Source organism: Ambystoma mexicanum, chromosome 4p (assembly GCF_040938575.1).
Source record: "Ambystoma mexicanum isolate Mex_15411 chromosome 4p, UKY_AmexF1_1, whole genome shotgun sequence".
Classification (NCBI taxonomy): Eukaryota; Metazoa; Chordata; class Amphibia; order Caudata; family Ambystomatidae; genus Ambystoma; species Ambystoma mexicanum.
This window is the reverse complement of record NC_090927.1, coordinates 605,963,329-605,982,942: the sequence shown is the minus strand read 5'-3', so window position 1 is coordinate 605,982,942 and position 19,614 is coordinate 605,963,329. Positions and strand designations below refer to the sequence as shown.

The 19,614-nt window shown below is 44.9% G+C and overlaps 1 protein-coding gene across 14 annotated transcripts in view; it reads left to right on the top strand.

Annotated features, from left to right (window-relative positions):
• DST (dystonin) overlaps positions 1 to 19,614 on the top strand; it is a 2,190,048-nt gene that overhangs the window by 126,936 nt on the left and 2,043,498 nt on the right. For all 14 annotated transcript variants that reach the window (XM_069606170.1, XM_069606155.1, XM_069606164.1 and 11 more), the window contains exon 3: positions 15,395 to 15,586. In XM_069606170.1, the coding sequence (XP_069462271.1) occupies positions 15,395 to 15,586 (192 nt within the window). The remainder of the gene's footprint in view (positions 1 to 15,394; positions 15,587 to 19,614) is intronic.

Genomic DNA, 19,614 nt, shown 5'->3' with positions numbered 1-19,614 from the left:
ATAATAGGGTCATTACCACTGGTGAGTGGTCTGAAAGGGTATGTGGCAGTATTTTGCTACCTTGAAGTCTAGATGCCCATTCTGCTGAGATCAGCCAAAGATCGATTTGGGACATAGCATCATGTACAGTGGAATAGCTTGTATATTTGGCCCTCTCTGGGTGTTCCTTTCTCCATACATCTATCAGCCCCAATTGATCCGCGATCTGTCTGATCATCTGGCTGCATTGGTTGGTTTTCGGTGTGTAGTCTTTGATCTATCTGTTACTACGTCTAGGACCGTGTTAAAATCCCCCCACCCCCAAATGATGGGTACCTCATCTTCCCCCACCAGCTTCTCAAAAATCCCATTGTAAAGCTTGGGTCATCTATATTGGGCCCATACGAGTTCACCAATATTATCTTTTTCCCGGCTAACTCTCCCACTGCTACTATGTATCTTCCCTATAGGTCTATTTGGACCTCTTTGGATAGAAAGGGCAATGACCAATACACCAGTATCAACACCCCGCTTGCCTGTGATGAATAAGAGGTGTAGAATCTTTGTTCAGAGTCAAATATTGTTATCTTGAGATCATCTGGGGGCTTTCTGTTTAGTCACCCACATTATTTCGAACAGCTTCTGCTTCAGGACCATGATTTTGATCACACACTTGGTCACGGGGTGGGAGCGGGATCACCGACTCCATATAGACTATGGCCGCTGAAGGATTTTCAAAGAGCTGTGCCCTGCCCCTGTGCTGAATACGTAGCTTCGCAGAGAACATAAGGGCATATGGAACGTGCCTGGCTCTTAATAATTTCTTCACAGGGTCATATGAAAGACTAAGAACCTGTACTCCGGTGTAAAAATGAGGGTAAATATGGATACTGTTGGATGTGTCCCTGGCTCCCTGGAGAGTTTTAGGATGAGATCCCGGTCTCTGTAAGTAAGTAATTTCACTATGATCGTGCGCAGAGGAGCTCCTGGTCTAGGCAGTGGAGCAAGAGTACGGTGGGCTCGTTCAACAAAAAAGTGTGTGGAGAATTTGGAAGCTCCAAACATGGATATCAGTAGACTTTCGATAAATGGCTCCTTGGGTCCCTTGCATGCCGCCTATGGCACACCAACGATGCGTATGTTTCATCTCGAGCGCGACACTTGCCACATACTTTAGTGAGTTTGGTCTTGAGTTCTGCAATGTCACGATCATGACTCCCACCTTGTCCTCCACCTCATCGTTAATTTCTGCTCCGTTAATACGGGCCGGCTCCTTTTCCAGTTTGGATTTGAGGGACCCAATTGTTGCCACAATATCGTCCAGCTTAACATTAATGGACATGAAGCCACTCTGCATTGCTACCATCAGCTGGTCTTTTCGTGTCTCTCCAGTTACAGTGCTCAAATTCTCTCCCTTTGTTTGGTTTAAGGGTTGTGGGGCCACTGCTTCTGCACTGGTAAACAAATCTATTGGGCCTTATGTCTTCCCAGTCCCTTTGGTCATGTTGTCTTTTGGGACACAGACTCCCTCTGTCACTTCGTGGATTGCTAGGTTTTTTATTTTAGCAGGATAGTGTCCACTGTGTTTCTTCCTTGTGCTCGTGGGTCCGGTGGTATCCCACTAGGTGTGTGAATGGTGGTGCTAGGATGTGTCTCTTTAGTTTTTACTGGTATGTCTGAATCCACAGTCTATTGTTGCCCCCTACAAATACTGCACAAGAAACATTTGTTTCCAGGTTATAGCTCTTCCTAGTGCCCCGTGCCAGGTTGGCGCGCCGTCCGATCAATAATTAGCCCGCTCTCCTTCCCTGCAAACTGATTAGGGCCGGCTCTGGACGAGGAATGGACAGCAGCCAAAGCTTCTTCCCGGGGAAATGATGCGGTTCGGGCGGGGCGGCTGGCCTTTGTTGCTCCTCCCCCTTCCAGGCCAACAACTCTGGGGCTCTGGGTAGCCTGCTTCCAGCTCTCCTGGGTGTGCCCATCTGCCCCGGCCGGGCTGACGCTCCGCCCGCCCGACAGTCCATTCTCTTCTCCCTGTGAATGGATTAGGGCCCTCTTTGAACGGGGAGCGCGCAGTAATCACAGCTTCCCCCAACAGCTTCTCTATGTACTCAGCTCTGACATTTAAAGGATATTAGAGGAATCAGGATGTTGCCGGGCCGGATCTCTTTCTTAAACCTCCATTGCCTTTGTCTGCTCAACAGTGCCCCCTCAATGCTTTTTTTATGTGAACTGTTAAGACCTAAAATGGCATTTAATATTTTACAATGAAACATAATAATAATATCAATTAAACAAAGTTTAATTCCACATCCTAACCAAGGAACGTTAAAGTATGTATTTGTTTTTTCTGTTCTGAGTGCTGTACAGTTAAACACACTGCTTGATAGAAATGCGCGCTACTGTTTGTAAATAGATTGTCTGGGTTCAAATAAAACCAAGGATATAATGTGCCATTACCCGCTGGTCTGACGGGGAAGGAAGATCTAGGGGTTTCCCATGTTCACCGCTGTCCCCACCTCCCCCGAAAATGCAAAGAGACCTTCATGTCTGGTGAAGAGTGATTTTTACAGACAACACTGCTGTTCAACATCTGCCCGTGTGTCACAGCAGCTGGAACACAATTAAAATGCCCTTGAATTGCTATGGGTGTTCACAGACTCAGTTGACCACAGTGAAATACTGCTCGCCATGGCATTATGTGGACCAAACCTGTAAAGTAACCAGAACAAAAGAGGACATATATAAAAACACCCACTATACATGGAAATGAATGCGAATTAGTAGGGAAAAACATTGTTCAGGAGCCTTGAACTCACAGCTCTTGGGTCACCTATACAAGACTTATAATCTCTGGTCCAACGATTTTCTGGCAATGATACATGCTTAAGCATTTTTTTCTTTAATTTACTGTACATATAGTCAAATAATGACTTTATACAAATTCCATAATAAAGAACGATAAATACCTTAACAGCCAGTCCTTTCATACAAGTTCATACAACATTTCCAATAAATAAACACAATATTTAACACCATAATGCATAATATTAAAATGATCACCCCCTCATAAAACAATTCCACAGTTCCTGATTGGAAGATCTAAAACCATCATTCCTATATTTGATCAAATGTTGTTCTCTAATAAAATTCATACTCGTGCAATCAACAAATATTTTTTTTTCCATTTTTTCCTCATAGTTTCCATTGTGGTCTCCTCACACAGTCTACGAAAACGCTGCTTGCGGGGGATTCCAGTGCAAGCGCCCGTGATTTCGAGAGGATAGGCCCTCAAGTATTGATGTTTATTCTGTATTTCTACTATTTAACCCACACATTCTTTACTCTTTTTCTTTGTGGTAAGCTCCACCCTCAATTGCTCTTTGTCAGTAGTTTTCAATATTTTCTTCACTTTGTATTTGTTTTTTGACTATTCAATTCCCCTTGTACTTCTCCCCAATAGATGGGTCCAATATTCCTCAGTCTTGTTGACCCATTCCAAACAACAGTTGCACATGGACATTTTCCGTTTAGTATAAAACATATAAATCATATGAATAAGAGCATTAGATTGCAGCTAGCTTATTAACCCGAATAGCAGTAGTCATTTTATGGACACAAGACAAGCTACACTCAAGCATTATATATTCAGAAGACATTTGCCAGGGTAACCTGAAGAGTTTTCAATGATTTCCCATCCAATATCTGTAGTTTGTTGGTAAATTTATATCCCCATGCCTCCACTCCGAACAGCATGAGAGATCTTATATTTGACTGATAGATGGTAAGAACAGTGTCAGTAGTTTGCCCCCATTCATCCCAATGATCTTACTCAATGCACCTAATCATTGTTCGACCTTATCCTGAATATAGTCCCAATGTGCCCTTCATGTCAGATGTTCATCAATAATAATCCCCAAATATTTGTGCCAAGAAACCACCTCTACCCGACTACCATTAAGAGCCCAAACAAAACTAAATGTTTTCTTCCAGCCCTGCCTGAATTCCATGACTTTGGTCTTTCTAACATTAATGTGCAGCTCATTTAATGTGGCATAATTCCCCAGTGCAGTCAACCTATTTTGTAACCCCCGTTGGGGTCTAATCCATAATCACAATGTCGTCTACGTCCCCCAACCATGATACGTGATGCATACAGTACTTTACCGCACTAATGCCTACAATATTGAGGGCATGTTGGAGATCAGACAGATAAAAATTAAATAAAGTTGGAGCAAGTATATAGACCTTCTTTACTCTGTGACAAGTGCAGAACCATTTGGTCAGCCTTCCTTCACCATCGAGTCTAATTCGCACACTCTCATATTAGCATGTAACCTGATCTTCATTGATAACAATCCATAAGGGATTTCTAGGGCATTGAACTTTTACCGCAAGCGTTCTATTATTATGGTATCAAATGCCGCTGAGCAATCAATAAAGGCTGTAAATACTGATCCTTGTTGACCAAAGCAGGTATTCTCCACCAATGACGTTAACGTAATCAGATGATATACCGTGGAGGATCCTTTTCTAAATCCAGTTTAATTTGGGGAGGTCATATTGTTATAATTTATCCACACATTGAGTTCATTGAGCAGAACTTTAGCAAATATCTTAGACAGAATGTGCAACATCGCAAGCATGTGATAATTGCCTGGCAAGCTTCTACTCCCTTTTTTATACACCGGCGCAATGTTGCCGTCCGTCCAAGAACTATGGGCAATGCTGGTATTACTAATGTAGACCATCAGTTCATGCAATGCCTCTGCCCATCTTGCAGGACTTTTTCCAACCAAAGCGTTGCAAGAGCCGCTAAATCCTGCAGCGTGAGAACAGTTCAGTCTGTTGATGATGACCATGAGTTCAGAAACTGATGGAACGCACGTCTTCCTCATGCCGTGAACTATGGGATAAGTGGGGTAAATAATACCCCCAACTTTTTCCCCCAATGCATTGCCAATATGTGTCTCCCACTCTTTGCTGGAGGCACCAGAAATTAGAGAATGTGAGATGTTAGTATGCCTTATGATTTTCCCAAAAAACGGCGGCTATATTACCACTATTGGCACATGCTGCAAGTGAAAGCCACTCCGCCCGCTGTATATACCTGAGGTGCCTAGGCACCCAGGTACGACATGTACTTCTTTCCTCTTTAATGGCACTAAAGAGATGATCACTTCCAGACTTCTTCCTATTACATTTGTAACAGTTAGCCGTACATTCGATGTCATGTCTTAATGCCTTCTTTTCTGCCTCTATCTCATGATCATAGCGATGGGGCACGATGATTTGATTAACGAAAATATAATCAATAGTGGAGGCACTATGACCATCAACCCTGGTGTATCCACATATTGCGTCAGTGTTACAATATCCTTTGAGTGGTACAAAAACAATATTTTATCCAATAAATGTGCCCAGGACATTCCCTTATTGTCATATTGCTCAGCGAAAACCCGGGCCAGAAGACTAATTACCATTGCATGCATCAGTATTTTTATTTGCTGCAGTAAGAAGTCCACCTCTAGGCCTGTCTATTTGACCTTTGTGGGCCAATTCAGATATAGTCACAAATCCATCAAATGCAAACGAGTCAATGGACCAGGTTTCCTGTAGCATAATTAATCCAAGAGCCCAGCTTCATTTATAAAATGTGAATGTCCCCTAGAATTCCAAGCGCATAAGAAGAGTCTATTATCAGTGATTGTGTTTAAAGTGCACTTGAAAGGCCTTCGGAGCCACTTGTTCAGCACTTTACACTCCTCCCCTTCCCCTTGCACTTCCCCCTTCCCTCTCCCCTGCACTTGCGCGTTCTCAATGTCACTGGGCCTAGTAAGATTGTTGTGCCTTGTACCCCTGCCTTGCCGCGCTTTGAAACACTTGTGTATTGGCGCAATATAAATAAAGTATATATCATATCACTATCAATATCGATCAGTTTGTACTTCCCCTACTACTACAGTATCTCCTCTTCCCTCAGTGCGTTCTGTAACAACTGCCCTGTTGTTATGGCAGTCCCCGACGATGATAGCTTGTGGTTTGACCATATTGTATTTAGCCTTTGGACCTTTCACAATTTTCCAAATGTAGGGTTTTTTGAACCACGCTGTTTCACAACCAAAGACAAATTCCAGTAATTCATCCGTGTTAAATATTACCAACCTGATTCATGGAATTATTTGCGTAAAAAACGCAGATTTGCGCACCTGTCTGCCTGAAAATCCCTGTTTGAAGTATGGGGATTTTCAGGAAGAAAGGCGCGCAAATAATTCCATGAATGAGGCAGTACATTGGAACAAATCCTTCCCGGCCCTTCAATCAGATCCACTAGCATAACATCATTACTAGTCCCAGCATATAGAGGAACAGAGCAATGTAGTATTTTGGGAAAATGAACCCTATGTATCGGTGCATGACGGCCAATTGTGGGTGCACACAATATTCTCAACGCATTATATTCTGGTACTTTACTCAGTTGTGGTGCCATAATATTGACAGATGTATTTTTCGCAACAGTATTGCATGCATTGGTGCAAATTGCAACTGAAGTTTCTGTACAGGTAGTAGTGACAGTTTTTCTCTACCAACAAAAGGTTGTTGCGAAATAGATTCGCAAGACTGTCTAGTGCATCTAAGCCCACACCTTCCAACCTACCTCTATTTTCCTTCCTTCGCATAGATGCCAGGTTTCAACACATTGATTATCAGATGCACACATGAAGGACCTAATATCCCTGTCCTCCCTCTCCACCCGCTCATTCTTGCCATCATCAGATCTAATAGATTGGACATCCTTATAGCAATTCATTTTATTAGATCGTTTCCTTCTGGCACCCACATTCACTGAACCAGAGTTCTTAGTTATTTTAAATCAAAATGACCATCCCCATCAACTGTCAGATCAACAGTCACAGAATCGGACACGAATGGATGCGTTTCTGACCCCTTTGATGTACTATGCAAAACCGCCTGCGCCAATAGTTTTTTCTTAGATTTTTCCCCCTTAGATTCCCTGCCCTGCCGCATTTCCAGGCCTCCGCTATTTACTTCAGCCACGGCGGAGTCTCGACTATTGCCAGTGCCAGTGGCAGTGTCTGATCTCAATGCAAGCACTAGCCACAATATGTGCATGTGAAGAAGCATCCTTCTCCTGGACAACAATCGAACTATGCCACGGATATGACACAGTCACCAGCCATATTTCCAGGTACGATGTTCATATCCGCATCCACAGCAATATTGGATCTAAGTCCGTTACTGGTGCCTTTTATGTGACATTGTGGCCTCAATTACATCACGTTTATTTATTATTACGGTCAGAGTGTGTTGAAGCACTGAGTACAACATAATAGAAGATGACGTGCTCTCATGTCTACTCCCACTTTCTACCCCACCGTGGTGCCCCCCCCCTCCAACCCCCCTGTGTCATAAGCAATCCCTCCAGCACTATCGGCCGGTGTATTTCTATCATTTGCAATAGTAAGGAGGTTGCGTAAAGGAGACTACCAGGCATAACACGACCCAGGCGGTAAGTTACCGCCTGGGTCGTACCTTTACCACCATGGCGTAAACTACGTTTACGCCATGGTGGTTGGCGGACTTACCGCCCCATTCCGACCTTGGCGGGGCGGTAAGTCCCCAATCCCCATTTACCCTTCCCCATTCCCATTTTTGCCCCATAGGGCATAATGGGAGTGGGGAAGGCGTTAATTACGCCACCGTAAATTACGGTGGCGTAATTAACTCCATGGTCCCTTAGCGCCATGGATTTTAACACCTGCTAAAAGCAGGTGTTAAGTCTGCAATGGCGCTAAGGGACCTCGTACTCAGGCGGTAAGGGTCGGCGCTGTTTACGGCGCCGTAAACCCCTTACCGCCTGAGTTGTAATGAGGGCCTGCTGCTACATGCCAGATCGAGCAGCCCGCGTATGGCCTGGGTCCTTCTCATGGTCGAGCTGCCTTTCCCTTACCGGCAAATGCAAAGCGCTCTCCATGGGTTATACTGGGGCTTTTAAGGCTGCCTGCGACACTCGCCCTGATTCCGATACAAGTGCAGGCGCTGCAGTTTATGAAAGGGGCAGGTGAGCAGCAGTTAGGAACACCTTTAGAGAGAGCATTTACATCTGAGAACCTTGTTGACTGAACCATGTAATCTACTGGAGAAGTCTGTGTAAAATGTTTTGTGAACGTACAGACTCCGAAATGAAATGCCAATACAGGAAGCAAAGTTTAGGGGAGGCTTATCACATCCCCAAAAATAAACATCAGGTAAATGAGTATTGGGTGACTCCACTGTGGACTCACATGCAGTAGCTAGTACGAACTACATGATCCATACAGAAAGAATTATCATTATTAAGAGATGGTGGAGAGTTGTCCAAAATCAAAAGAAGAGGGTATCGCACATTTAGGGGGAGTGCATGTTGACTGATTTAATACAGCTTTGATCCCTGGAGAGACTACATTGACTGACTTCACCGGTGCCCCAGCCAGTATTGGTCACCTAGGAGCAATCGAACTAGGTACTGTGTAAATGTACGAGTTAGGCCTTAACTAGCTCCCCTTAACTGCTGCTGCCCGACCAACTCAGCAGTTCAGGGTTTAAACACCTACTGCACTCTATGCACATTCATTGGAATGGAGCCTTTATTTTATATTTCATGAAATGTTTGAAGCATGGCAAAGACAAATTACTATCATGGAATTTTTATGTATAAAAATTCTTTTTTTGAGGCAGCTTACCACACATTTGGGGATAGTTGCGGTGCACCATAAACTAAGTATGCGTGATAACACATTCAGAAAGATTCCCATCGTCACACTCGCCCTCAGTCTTTAGGGGGTATTTTCAATCTCACTCCATCTCCCCCTCCCCATTTCCAATAAGTACTGGGATGCAGAAGAGGCAATTGGGAGCAATGAGGATTACCCCTAGGAATAACACTGTGCAGGGAGAAGCCTACTACAGTACACCACACCATTAGGCAGTCTCGTTAATAGAGGCAGGCAAGGTCAGGCACTTGACAGCAATCCTACACACCTATACTTTATTAGGATTGACCAGGAGAAAAGGGGTACTAAGGGCCAGGCATGTCCTATTAATTGGCCCAATGAAGGTCTGGTAAGAGAGACCAAGGACTAGCACCTGAATCCCCTTAACAGGCCCCAGGTGTATGAAAGGTGGGGCATTGAGTAGTGCAGGCATCAGCAGCTAGGAGAGCTGAAGGGGCGCTGTGTGGCTGAGTCCAGCAGGGGACACCTTCTCAGTACCAGAACCAATTTTTGGCAGAGGTATTGCGCGAGCTCGGGTTGCTGGTTGGAATGTGGAGGATGCAATACAAGAAGCCTGGATAACATGAAGGAGAGCGGGACGCCAAGACGCTGACTCTATGTGGCTCAAGGGGTGTAGCGTGGCGAGGGAGCTGTATCTCCATGGAGATGGAGTGAGATGAGTTGCTAATTATTGCCATGTCCAGGCCAGTGCTCGTTCCACTGGGACGTGTGTGCCGGTCCCAGGGGTATCTGATAGGCAGGTAGTGAGACCCTGATATCGGCCCACAGAACCTGAAGAAGCTGCTCACCAGCGCGTGCTATCTTGGTGAGTTTCGTAGCGAGAGAGAGAGAGAAACCCTCAGGGGTGGACTGGGGACCAAAAGAGGCCCTGGAAATAATGTTCAAAGTGGCCCCATTTGACACATTTTCAGCAAGTCCAATGCTTTTCCTATGAGAAAATTTGGAAACACAACGCAAAAGAGGCCCAGGGTGCAGAGGCCCACCGGGAAATCTCCAGAGTTCCTTATAGGCCAGTCCACCCCTGGAAACCCTGTGGCGTGCGTGTGGCTGGAGCAGGAGCAGAGATTTGAAAGTGGAAAGCGGCGCGGAAAAAGGAAAGCAAGGAAAACAAGATGCACGAGTGGTGAAAAGATAGGAAAAGTCAGAGAGGGCGTGAGCGAACCGAAAGCAGAAGAGATGGTGCAAGCAACCCAAAAGTAAGTGAAGAAGGTGCAAGGGTGCACGGCAAAGCAAGAAGAGTGTGCAAGTGGCACCGTAAGGAGAAAGAAGGTGCAGGAGTGCACTGCAAAGTGGAAAGTGAAACAAGACAGAAAAGATACAAAGTGTGAGGAGAGGGGTCAGAAGTCAGTGGCCGTGCAGCGGTGGAGCAAAAGCCTGGTGTTTTCAAAAGTCTCTGACACTGCCCCATGGAAAGAACTGTGTGAACTTTAGTTTGAGACCAGAGGGGCCTAAGTGTGGGAAATGTGAACCCATAGAGACCTGCAGAGACATTTGGAACATTCGCAGGAGAGGCCTAGACTTCGGGAAGGGAACCCTGAGAGGCCTGACCAGAACTGGGTTTGTTTTGTTTGGAATTGGAAGGAGTAAAGCTTGGGGAAGGGACCCCAGGCAACCCAGAGACATAGTGAACGTTATTTGCTGCAAGAGCCGGTTTTTGTGTTGAACTATCTTTTTTCTGAAACTGGCAGAACTACACCTGATGGTAAGGCCACCTGAAGCCAGTAATGGTTTACATTGCTTTTTTAGCCACCATTTTTCTCTACGAAGACCCCAGAACACATTTTGTTTGAGAGTGAGGGCAAGCATAGGTTTTGACACAGACACACTTTGGTTTTGGACTTACAGACATGGATGGCCCTTAGAAACATCAGTTGAGGGAACAATCCCTTTAGAGATAGGGCTAGTTAGGCATTACAGCAACCCAGCAAAGCTTTTCAATAAAGGTTGCTTTTGTGTCTGTCTCTCTTGATACCATGCCTGCCTCACAGAACCCAAATGCTTAGATGGTATTTTCTATTGTGCTATGTAGCTGTACTACACCTTTCTTTTTATTGCTGCATTGGCAGTGCTCAAGAGGAGGGAACACCCGGGTGGACGGCAGCCGCTCACTATTTTCTGGGTGGGGACGCTGTCCCCCGGTGTGCTTTAAATTAATTCCTTTTTTTCAACAGAAAAGTGCTTCTTTCACTTGATAACAAAGCTGTGAGGCAAGAAACTTAACCACAAGAGTCTATGAACAGAATTTTGTGAAACACTCATATTACGTTTTCTTACACATTTTAAGATACAAAAGCAAGCAATGTTTTAAGAAACTATGGTCTCTTGGAAAATACCGTTTTGTCCTCTGGACTTTCTTGAGTTGGGAAAGACATCTTAAAATGAAATATGCAAATGTGTTTCAATGTAGGTTCACGGCCTTTGGCGTCCCCCCCCCCACGTTTTTTTATGACTCGTGCCCTGTGACCAATGGGCCTAGACTCCCCTGAGAGCAGTGCGTGTGGTGTGTGCGTGGAAAAGGAGAGACGCAATGTGGTCGTTTATAAAGGCTCTCCGTGTGTATATCAGAGCAAGTTGTAGCAGGTGTGTGTTCAGAACTCCATACATTGCAATAGGTAAGGGGTGATGCGGCGAAGGAGGCGGGAGGGAAGAAGCTGGCTGCACATGGGAGACCACATGCCATTATTGAAATGAGCAGGTATGATCATAAAAAGGATATTATTGACAGGTACTAGGAGAAGCCGGTTCATACGTATGATCACTGAAGGGCGCCATGCCAGGAGCGGACCCGTCCTCTGAGATATCAGAAGGATGACGTCACATCTGCACTTTCCTCAATATGAACCCAAAAGCAGGCAGAAGTACAGAAGACACAATATCCCTTCATGTGTACTGGCGAACTTTAATGGTTGGGCTGCATTGCCTTCAAGTATTCAATACTCGTATGAAGTGGGGCATTGTATCGTTTATATGCATTCCTACAACATGAAAACATGTGTGTGCTGTTTATTTTTGGTATTGGTCTGCGTGAATTCCTCTTTGCGAGTGTGTAGCTGTCTTTTTCTCCCGGATGGAGATATCTGCGATTTCCATGTATTATCTTACACGAAGTCATTGGGCTGCAGCGCCATCTTGTGGTCATTCAGAGGGCAACGAACAGCGTAGACCATGCCACGTCTACAATTGTGCAGAGAGGGCATGACAACGGCGGCTACAGATATTGTTCATTTCTTTTCTATGAGACAATATTTAAATGATTATCCCTATTTTCCCATTTTTACTTTTCCTATGTTCCTTCAACATAATTTTCAAACTATAAAGTGTATCGACTACCGCACATCTCTTTAGACTGCACTAGCACACATTTGCCCCCAGTGCTTTCAGTGGGATGCGAAATCTGGGGCAGGGAGGTGTTCTTAAAATGGGGTGTGTCATGAATACTGATGGGCATGGCCTAAAGGTGTGGCGCTTGACCCAAACAGCACACCACGAGGTCCTGCAAACATGTGCTTTGAGTCACAGAGCAAGGTCTCAGGTGCTATTGATTACACCCGTCTGCATTTTGCAAGTTCAGTTATCTGGGGTTTCATGCTATGTTGGTTTTATAACTCGTTTTTTTGCAGTTACGTTGTTTTGTTTCACAGTACGTGTTACTATCAACAGATCTTGTATACAAAAATATCAACTTCAGATAGAGGAAGGCTGAGTTGGCCATGCCAGGATTAGGTACTGTGTTTTGGCATATTAACACAGTTTTCTTCAGAATATACTAAACACACTGAGCTATCTTCTTAACCATGGTGGCACTCAAACCTATCAGTATGCATTTCAATGTTGATTAGTGTATTTGATCAACATATTTGTCAGGGAAAGATGATACTGCCATACAAGTTGTGCTATCGGGCATACACACAACTGATGAACTATAGTGAACATGGAATGCATTATTGGATTAATTGATCAGATTGGAACATAGTTGTTGTGGAGATGTGGATGAGCCTACAACATGCAATCGTCTCGCTAATAAGTGCTCTCTCATAAATGAGGGACGGACGCAGGGAGGCTCGATCAAACACGTCTTTATTGAATGAACACTTCTCAGGAACTGCCTGAGCTTCAACACATCTCGCCCCTCCCCTTCCCGTTGCCTCGTGTCCCTCGCCATGTGGCACTGGAGTTGGTGATGACATCACAGTTGTGGGCAACAGCTGGTGCAGACAGCAATACATCCTTTGGCACTCGTTTCTGCCACAATCTCCCTCTATATAAAGCAGAAAATCTGTTAGTTTGGTAGAACGGTGTGGAATTCTTTAAGAAACAATATGTGCCAAATTGTGCAGTTACCTGTTGGGACCCTCCAGACATTACTGGCTACATGACATTTGGACAACCCACCCCTCCCCCCAGATTTCAGCCCTTCACACATGAGACGGTTGCCCGAAATCAGCAAAACGCCAATGTGGTCATAGAAGGACCAGACAAAGTTAGTTTTAAGTGTTGCGACACAAGGAACAAAACTCATGCTACCTATGTGATCTCAAAAACCATGCTTCAAGGCCCTAGGATGTGCTGTTTCTGAAATATTTGCAGCACAGCACAGCGCCAAGGTGAGAGGACGGGGAAAGCGGACAGAAGGTCCCAGTATGCAGCAGCACGCCAACTCTTGCCTCCCCTCCACGTTTGCTGCGTGGTGTGTCAGCCAGCCACACGCACCCATTCTCAGTGCAGTTTACTTCAGAGTGCAAAGCACATCAAGCAATAACTGACTAAGGACAGCGACCTACAGCATCATTGATTTCCAACAACGGATGAGAGTGTTATCATACATAATCAATGTTGTAAGGCGGTGATCTCAGTGTGCTAAGCACATCTGAGCTACACAGTGGGAGCTACCTGGAAACACGCTCCTTTTGTAGACAGCTATCGACTGTGGCCTTGCTTGAGTAGAATGAGGTGCTAATGGCCCGAGGGTGTGGAGAACACCAGGCTGATAGCACCAGCAATTCAGCCATGGTCCCTGTAATGTGTTTGCTGAAAAGCATGCATACAAAGAGAAAGATGCCTTACTGGGGTTTGCATATAAATGCAGAGGACCATTATGTCCCTGCTCAGTTCTTCTCGCTTACTGTGACATGAGTGCATTTTGAACTTGGGGGGGGGGGTGAGTAGGAATTTCATGGCCTGCTTTTGGGTGGCATGACAGAGAGCCAAGGCACTGAACATGCACACATAGAGACATAAAATCAAAGGGGTTGCTTATGGTTGCCAAGTAGCCCTGTTTAGTGAGACTTGCAGGGCAGCCCCAACCAACTTAAAGAACTGCATTTTCTGATGGTTACACCATCCATTTTAGTTGCGCTTGCAACAAGCATGCTGATCAGATTTCTTATTGTATATTTGTATGCCCTTTTTTCTTCCTCATAAATGCCTATGTTGCTCTTGCTATGAATAATTAGTATTCGGCGAGGTGGGTGTGGCGGCCTCCCAGCCAATGGGGAGGCTCGGAACGGGGAGCATTACCAGAAGTTAATCCTGGCCGCTGAGCCTCCTCAGGGCTGGAGGCTGCCATCTCCCCAGCCAGGGAATGAGGTAAGTGGTGGCATCCTCCCCCTCCGCTTCCCCACCTCTCTTTACCTCATATTTCCCTCGCTTTCCCTCTCATCCCACTTACCTTATTAATTCTAGTCCTGATTGGGAGCGGATGTGCCTAGATTGCACCCACCGTAATAACATCATCAAGGGATATGTGGTCTCTCACCCACACACGGGTAAGAAAATGAAGCTCAGAGACTACTCTACCTGCATGACGTTCAGAGTAATTTATATGATCAAATGTCCTTGTGGGAAGTTGTATGTGGGTCAGACCATGTGACCTGCAAAGGAAAGATGGACTGAGCATAAATCAAACATTTGATGCAATAACCAATACTCGCCAGTGTCTGGTAATGCCCAGGGCCCCATAGTTACAGGCAAGCGAGTGACACGGCAATGCCACCCCGCCACCCCCCTCCGCCCCTGTCTCGGGGCTTATTGCTTAATTATCACCCTGGGGGGGTGGTGTTGGGAGGTATGGACCATGCAGCCTCCCAGCCAGTGAGGAAGCTCAGAACGGGTGCTTTACCTCCAGGTAAAGCCAGCATACTGCGCCTCCTCTGAAGCAGGAGGCTACCATCTTCTGTGCCAGGCTGAAGGTAAGTGCTTTGAGATTTGCTTTGTGATCAGGCGTAAGTTAGAAGGATCAAATGAGAGAACCTTGTGGGCATCTCTGACTTGCTCCAGTCCTAAACATTGTGAAGTGGGTTCGTTGTGTTCTGAGGAAGTTGCTGGATTTATAATGTTTATAAAAATGAGCCATTAAATAAATACTAGGTGCTCTTGAATGATGCTGTCACAGAAATGCAGGTTGATAGAACCGGTAAGTATTGAGAAGTTAATTAGTTACTTATAGCGTCATCTGTAATGTGCCCCAAGCCGATGATATTGGATCTATATGAAGTTTGCTATGGGAATGTTTCAGCTCAAATACCAATGGCAGAGACCTGTCGGTGCTGTTCTGTTTACGCAGAATTTGCTGTCTCACTGCATCGAAAATAACACGGGCCTCTCTTGATTTCTGTGCCCAGGGATTCAGACCCAGTCCTCGGCACGCACGACGAGGGGCAAGAACTCGTGTTGAGGAAACCAAGCCAGTTGTGGAAGTGCGCCACAGCGACCAAGAAACCCAGACTTCCCAGAGAAGAAGGAAAATTAAGAAAAGCAGCAGAGTGCAGCCTGACTTCTACCACTCGGTGCAGGTCACTCCGACTCGAAGGCTCGTAAGTAGACACAGTAGTGCTCGTTACTGTGAAGTGTCACACACGCCTAATATACTTGTAATCAACATGTGCAATGTCAGTCGAAACGTGATGCACCCTTTGCCACCAAACAACACCCAAGAAGCCTCTGACAGAGTTATGTTATCCCCCATCGGGGATAGGTCTAAAAACAAAGTACACGTCTCCACTACCTCCTCGTTGCGGCGCTAGACACATACCACACTGCTCATGTGTCTGTTTTTTGCCTGATAAGGTAACCTGCATGCTTACCCTCAGTGGTGTAAATGAAAAACATTTAAAGGGGGATCCCACAAGGGCTGGGGTGGGGTTTGGAAGAGAGGGCGGAGTTCCAAGGGGGCTGAGCGGACAGTTGAACTCCACTCAAAGGAAATGTTAAAAATAATAGTTTTAAAATGGTGCAATTTTGTTCAAGCTGCTTCTTTCCAAACTCCACACTGTACATCAATTCCACTTTAAATCACTTCCACTGCAATGCTGCACCCAAAATACTGTTGGTAATGCATTGATTTTTAGTACATTAAGGGATCCATAGACACGCTCTACAGTACAAGGCTGCCAGGGTAGCTCAGCAGGTTGAAAGACCGTTGTTGAGATGTTATATGGTAAAAACGGGTTGCTAATCGTATGACTTTTTGCAATTTCTTATAAAAAACAAGTGCTATAAAATGTGTTTTGTCAGGGCATGGGCTGGTCGCTTGCTTATATCCAGGGCAGGGATGTTTCTGCCCCTGCTGTGAAATTCAAAAGTTGGCGCCCATGAACCCACAGTTTAATTTCCTAATAACGGTTGTCAGGACAACAGAAGCATGTATTTGTGATTAAGCAGTTTGGCAATCATATAACATCTTTATAAATATAACCTGTGATAAAATACAAAGGAAGGGGCACACAAATTACAGGGTATTTGTGTGTTAGTTCGACAAAAAATAAACACATTTCAAAGAAAACGAATGAATGCAAGTTTAAGCAGCAGTTTTTGGGAGTTTGTCAATTACTTTTTTCTTCTATGAAAGTGTAAGATGCACATGCCAGCATATACAAAGCCTGTTTTTAACAGTGATGGCCCCACCCCAGTGATAGTCATGGCCCATTGATTCCCTTGGTCGGTGCTTTAAGTACGGCAAGAAATTGAGGGGGCTGCACATTTTGGGGTGTGGCCTACATGATAGGTGTGGTCTAACACTTGCTGGGCGTGGCCTAAAGACTAACATGTAAAAAAAATAGTCTGGCCTACATAACTGCATGCCGTAACACAGTCTGCTTGCTACATTCCTTAAAGTATAACCCCTCAAAGTTCAGGGTCATTATTTACTGGACTCTTAACAATAATAACATGTGCCATTCCAGGCATGAATCAATATTTGTGTTGCTGTTATGAGATGGCATTTATAAAGCGCCTATACACAAGTGTTTCAAAGCGCGACGAGGCAAGGGAGGGAGAACAGAGGGAAGACAGAGACAACGATTTTACTAGGCCAGGTGACATTGAGATCACGCAAGTGCAGGGGAGGGTGAAAGGGAAAGTGTGGAGGGGAGGGGTAGGGGGCAGTGTAATACATAGGATCAACAGTAAAATAAATCAAATAAATAAAAACAGTAGGTAAAAGGTGCGGCCAGCTAGTGGCCAGTGCAGGGGTAAGTGCAGACCTCAAGTGTCAAGAGCTGGTGGGGACTGTAGCGATACAGAAACAGCCCGCAAGTGCAGGAGTTGCCCGGAAAGGCAGTGCTGGCATGCAGCTGGCGGGGGAGGGGACCTGGGCCCAAGATTAGAGGGTAGCCAGGTGACCAGTGCAGTTGCAGTCAGGAGTTCAGCAGAGGAGAGTAGGAGAGAAAGCACAAGCAAAGAGGAAGGTCTTGAGGTGCTTCCAGAACAGGAGATTCTTCTCCTCGAGTTTCAGGGAGGCAGGGAGGCTGTTCCAGAGGGAGGCCCCAACCGAAGAAAGAGATCTACCACCAACTCATTGCTTGGAGAAGTGACTGACCCTGAGGGAGTTGGATGCGGATGATCGAAGAGCTTGAGAAGGAAGATATTTAGGAAGAGAGAGTTGGAGGTATTGAGACCCCAGGCCCCAGAAGGCCTTGTGGACAATGCATAGGGTTTTGAACTTAGTCATCGTAGCCACTGGGAGCCAGTGCCGAGATTTCAGTCCTGGAGAGATACGATCCCTGGGATTGAGGCCAAGGACAAGTCTTGCAGTCCTGTTCTGGATGAGTTGCAGAGGGCAGAGAGTAGAAGCAGGCAGATTTAGAAAGAGGCTGTTGTAGTAGTCTAGCCTAGAGAGAACCAGAGCTCTGGAGACAGTGAGCTTCTGGGGGAAGGAGAGGAAAGGAAGAATACCTCTGAGGAGGTGCAGCTGGTAGTGTGACTTCTTAGAGACGTCTGAGACGTGAGGAGAGGAGAGAGTGGAGTCGAAGATGACCCTGAGGTTTTTAGCCTCACAGGTGGGAGAAGGAAGAGGGCCAAGAGAGGCCGGCCAGAGAGCGACAGGAAAGGAGAGAGCAGGTGTGCTGATGAGGAGAATATCAGTAATTAAGGCATTAAGGCAAAGATTGTTCGTGGCACACCACTCCTGGATAGCAGACAGACAGGCAGAGAAGAGAGAAGGAGAAGAGGTGGTGGAAGGGAGCCTGAAAATGAGCTGAGCGTCGTCCGCATAGCAATGAAAGTTGGGGCAGAGAGTGGCAATGCGGTGGTCAGGAAGTTCCAGGTATTGGTTGAACAGCCAGGGAGAGAGGTTAGACCCCTGGGGAACACCACAGGTAGAGATAAAGATAAAGGAGAGGAAGGACCCAAGTTCGACATGGGAGGGTTGATCAGAGAGGAAGGAGGTCTATGGGAAGCCGTTCAAGTCAAAATTACACCTTTGTGAATGTGACATATTGAAATGAATACAACATGCAGTGAAACGAGTAAGGTATACACTGAGATTACTATAATACGTATCGAAATGAGTATAACATGTATTGAAATGAGTATGACATGTATTGAAATGAGTATGACATACACTGAAATTCAATGAATAAGACATGCATTGAAATGAATAGGACACACATTGAAATGAATATGACACCAATTGAAGTGAATATGGCACACGTTGAAGTGAATATGACATGCAATTGAATGAATATAACACCCACTGAAATGAATATGACACACGTTGAAGTGAATAGGACACGCAATGGAATGAATGACACCCACTGAAATGAATATGACACATGTTGAAGTGAATAGGACGTGCAATGGAATGAATATGACACCCATTGAAATGAATATGACACACGTTGAAATAAATATGACACACGTTGAAATAAATATGACACCCATTGAAATGAATATGACATGCATTGAAGTGAATAGGACACGCAATGGAATGAATATAACACCCATTGAAATGAATATGGCACACGTTGTAGTGAATAGGACATGCAATGGAATCAATATGACACCCATTGAAATTAATATGACACATGTTGAAATAAATATGACACGTTGAAATAAATATGACACCCATTGAAATGAATATGACACACGTTGAAGTGAATAGGACACGCAACGGAATGAATATGACACCTATTGAAATTAATATGACACACGTTGAAGTGAATGGGACATGCAATGGAATGAATATGACACCCATTGAAATGAATAAGACACACATTGAAGTGAATATAACATGCATTGGCATGAATAAGAGACACATTGAAATGAATAGGACATGCATTGAGATAAATATGACATCCATTGAAATGAATATGACACACGTTGAAGTGAATAGGACATGCAATGGAATGATTATGATACCCATTGAAATGAATATGACACACGTTTAAGTGAATGTAACATGCATTTGAATGAATATATCATGCATTGGAATGAATAAGACATGCGTTGAAATGAATAGGACATGCATTGAAATAAATATGATACCCATTGAAATGAATATGACGCATGTTGAATTGATTAGGACATGCAATGGCATGAATATGAAACCCATTGAAATGAATAT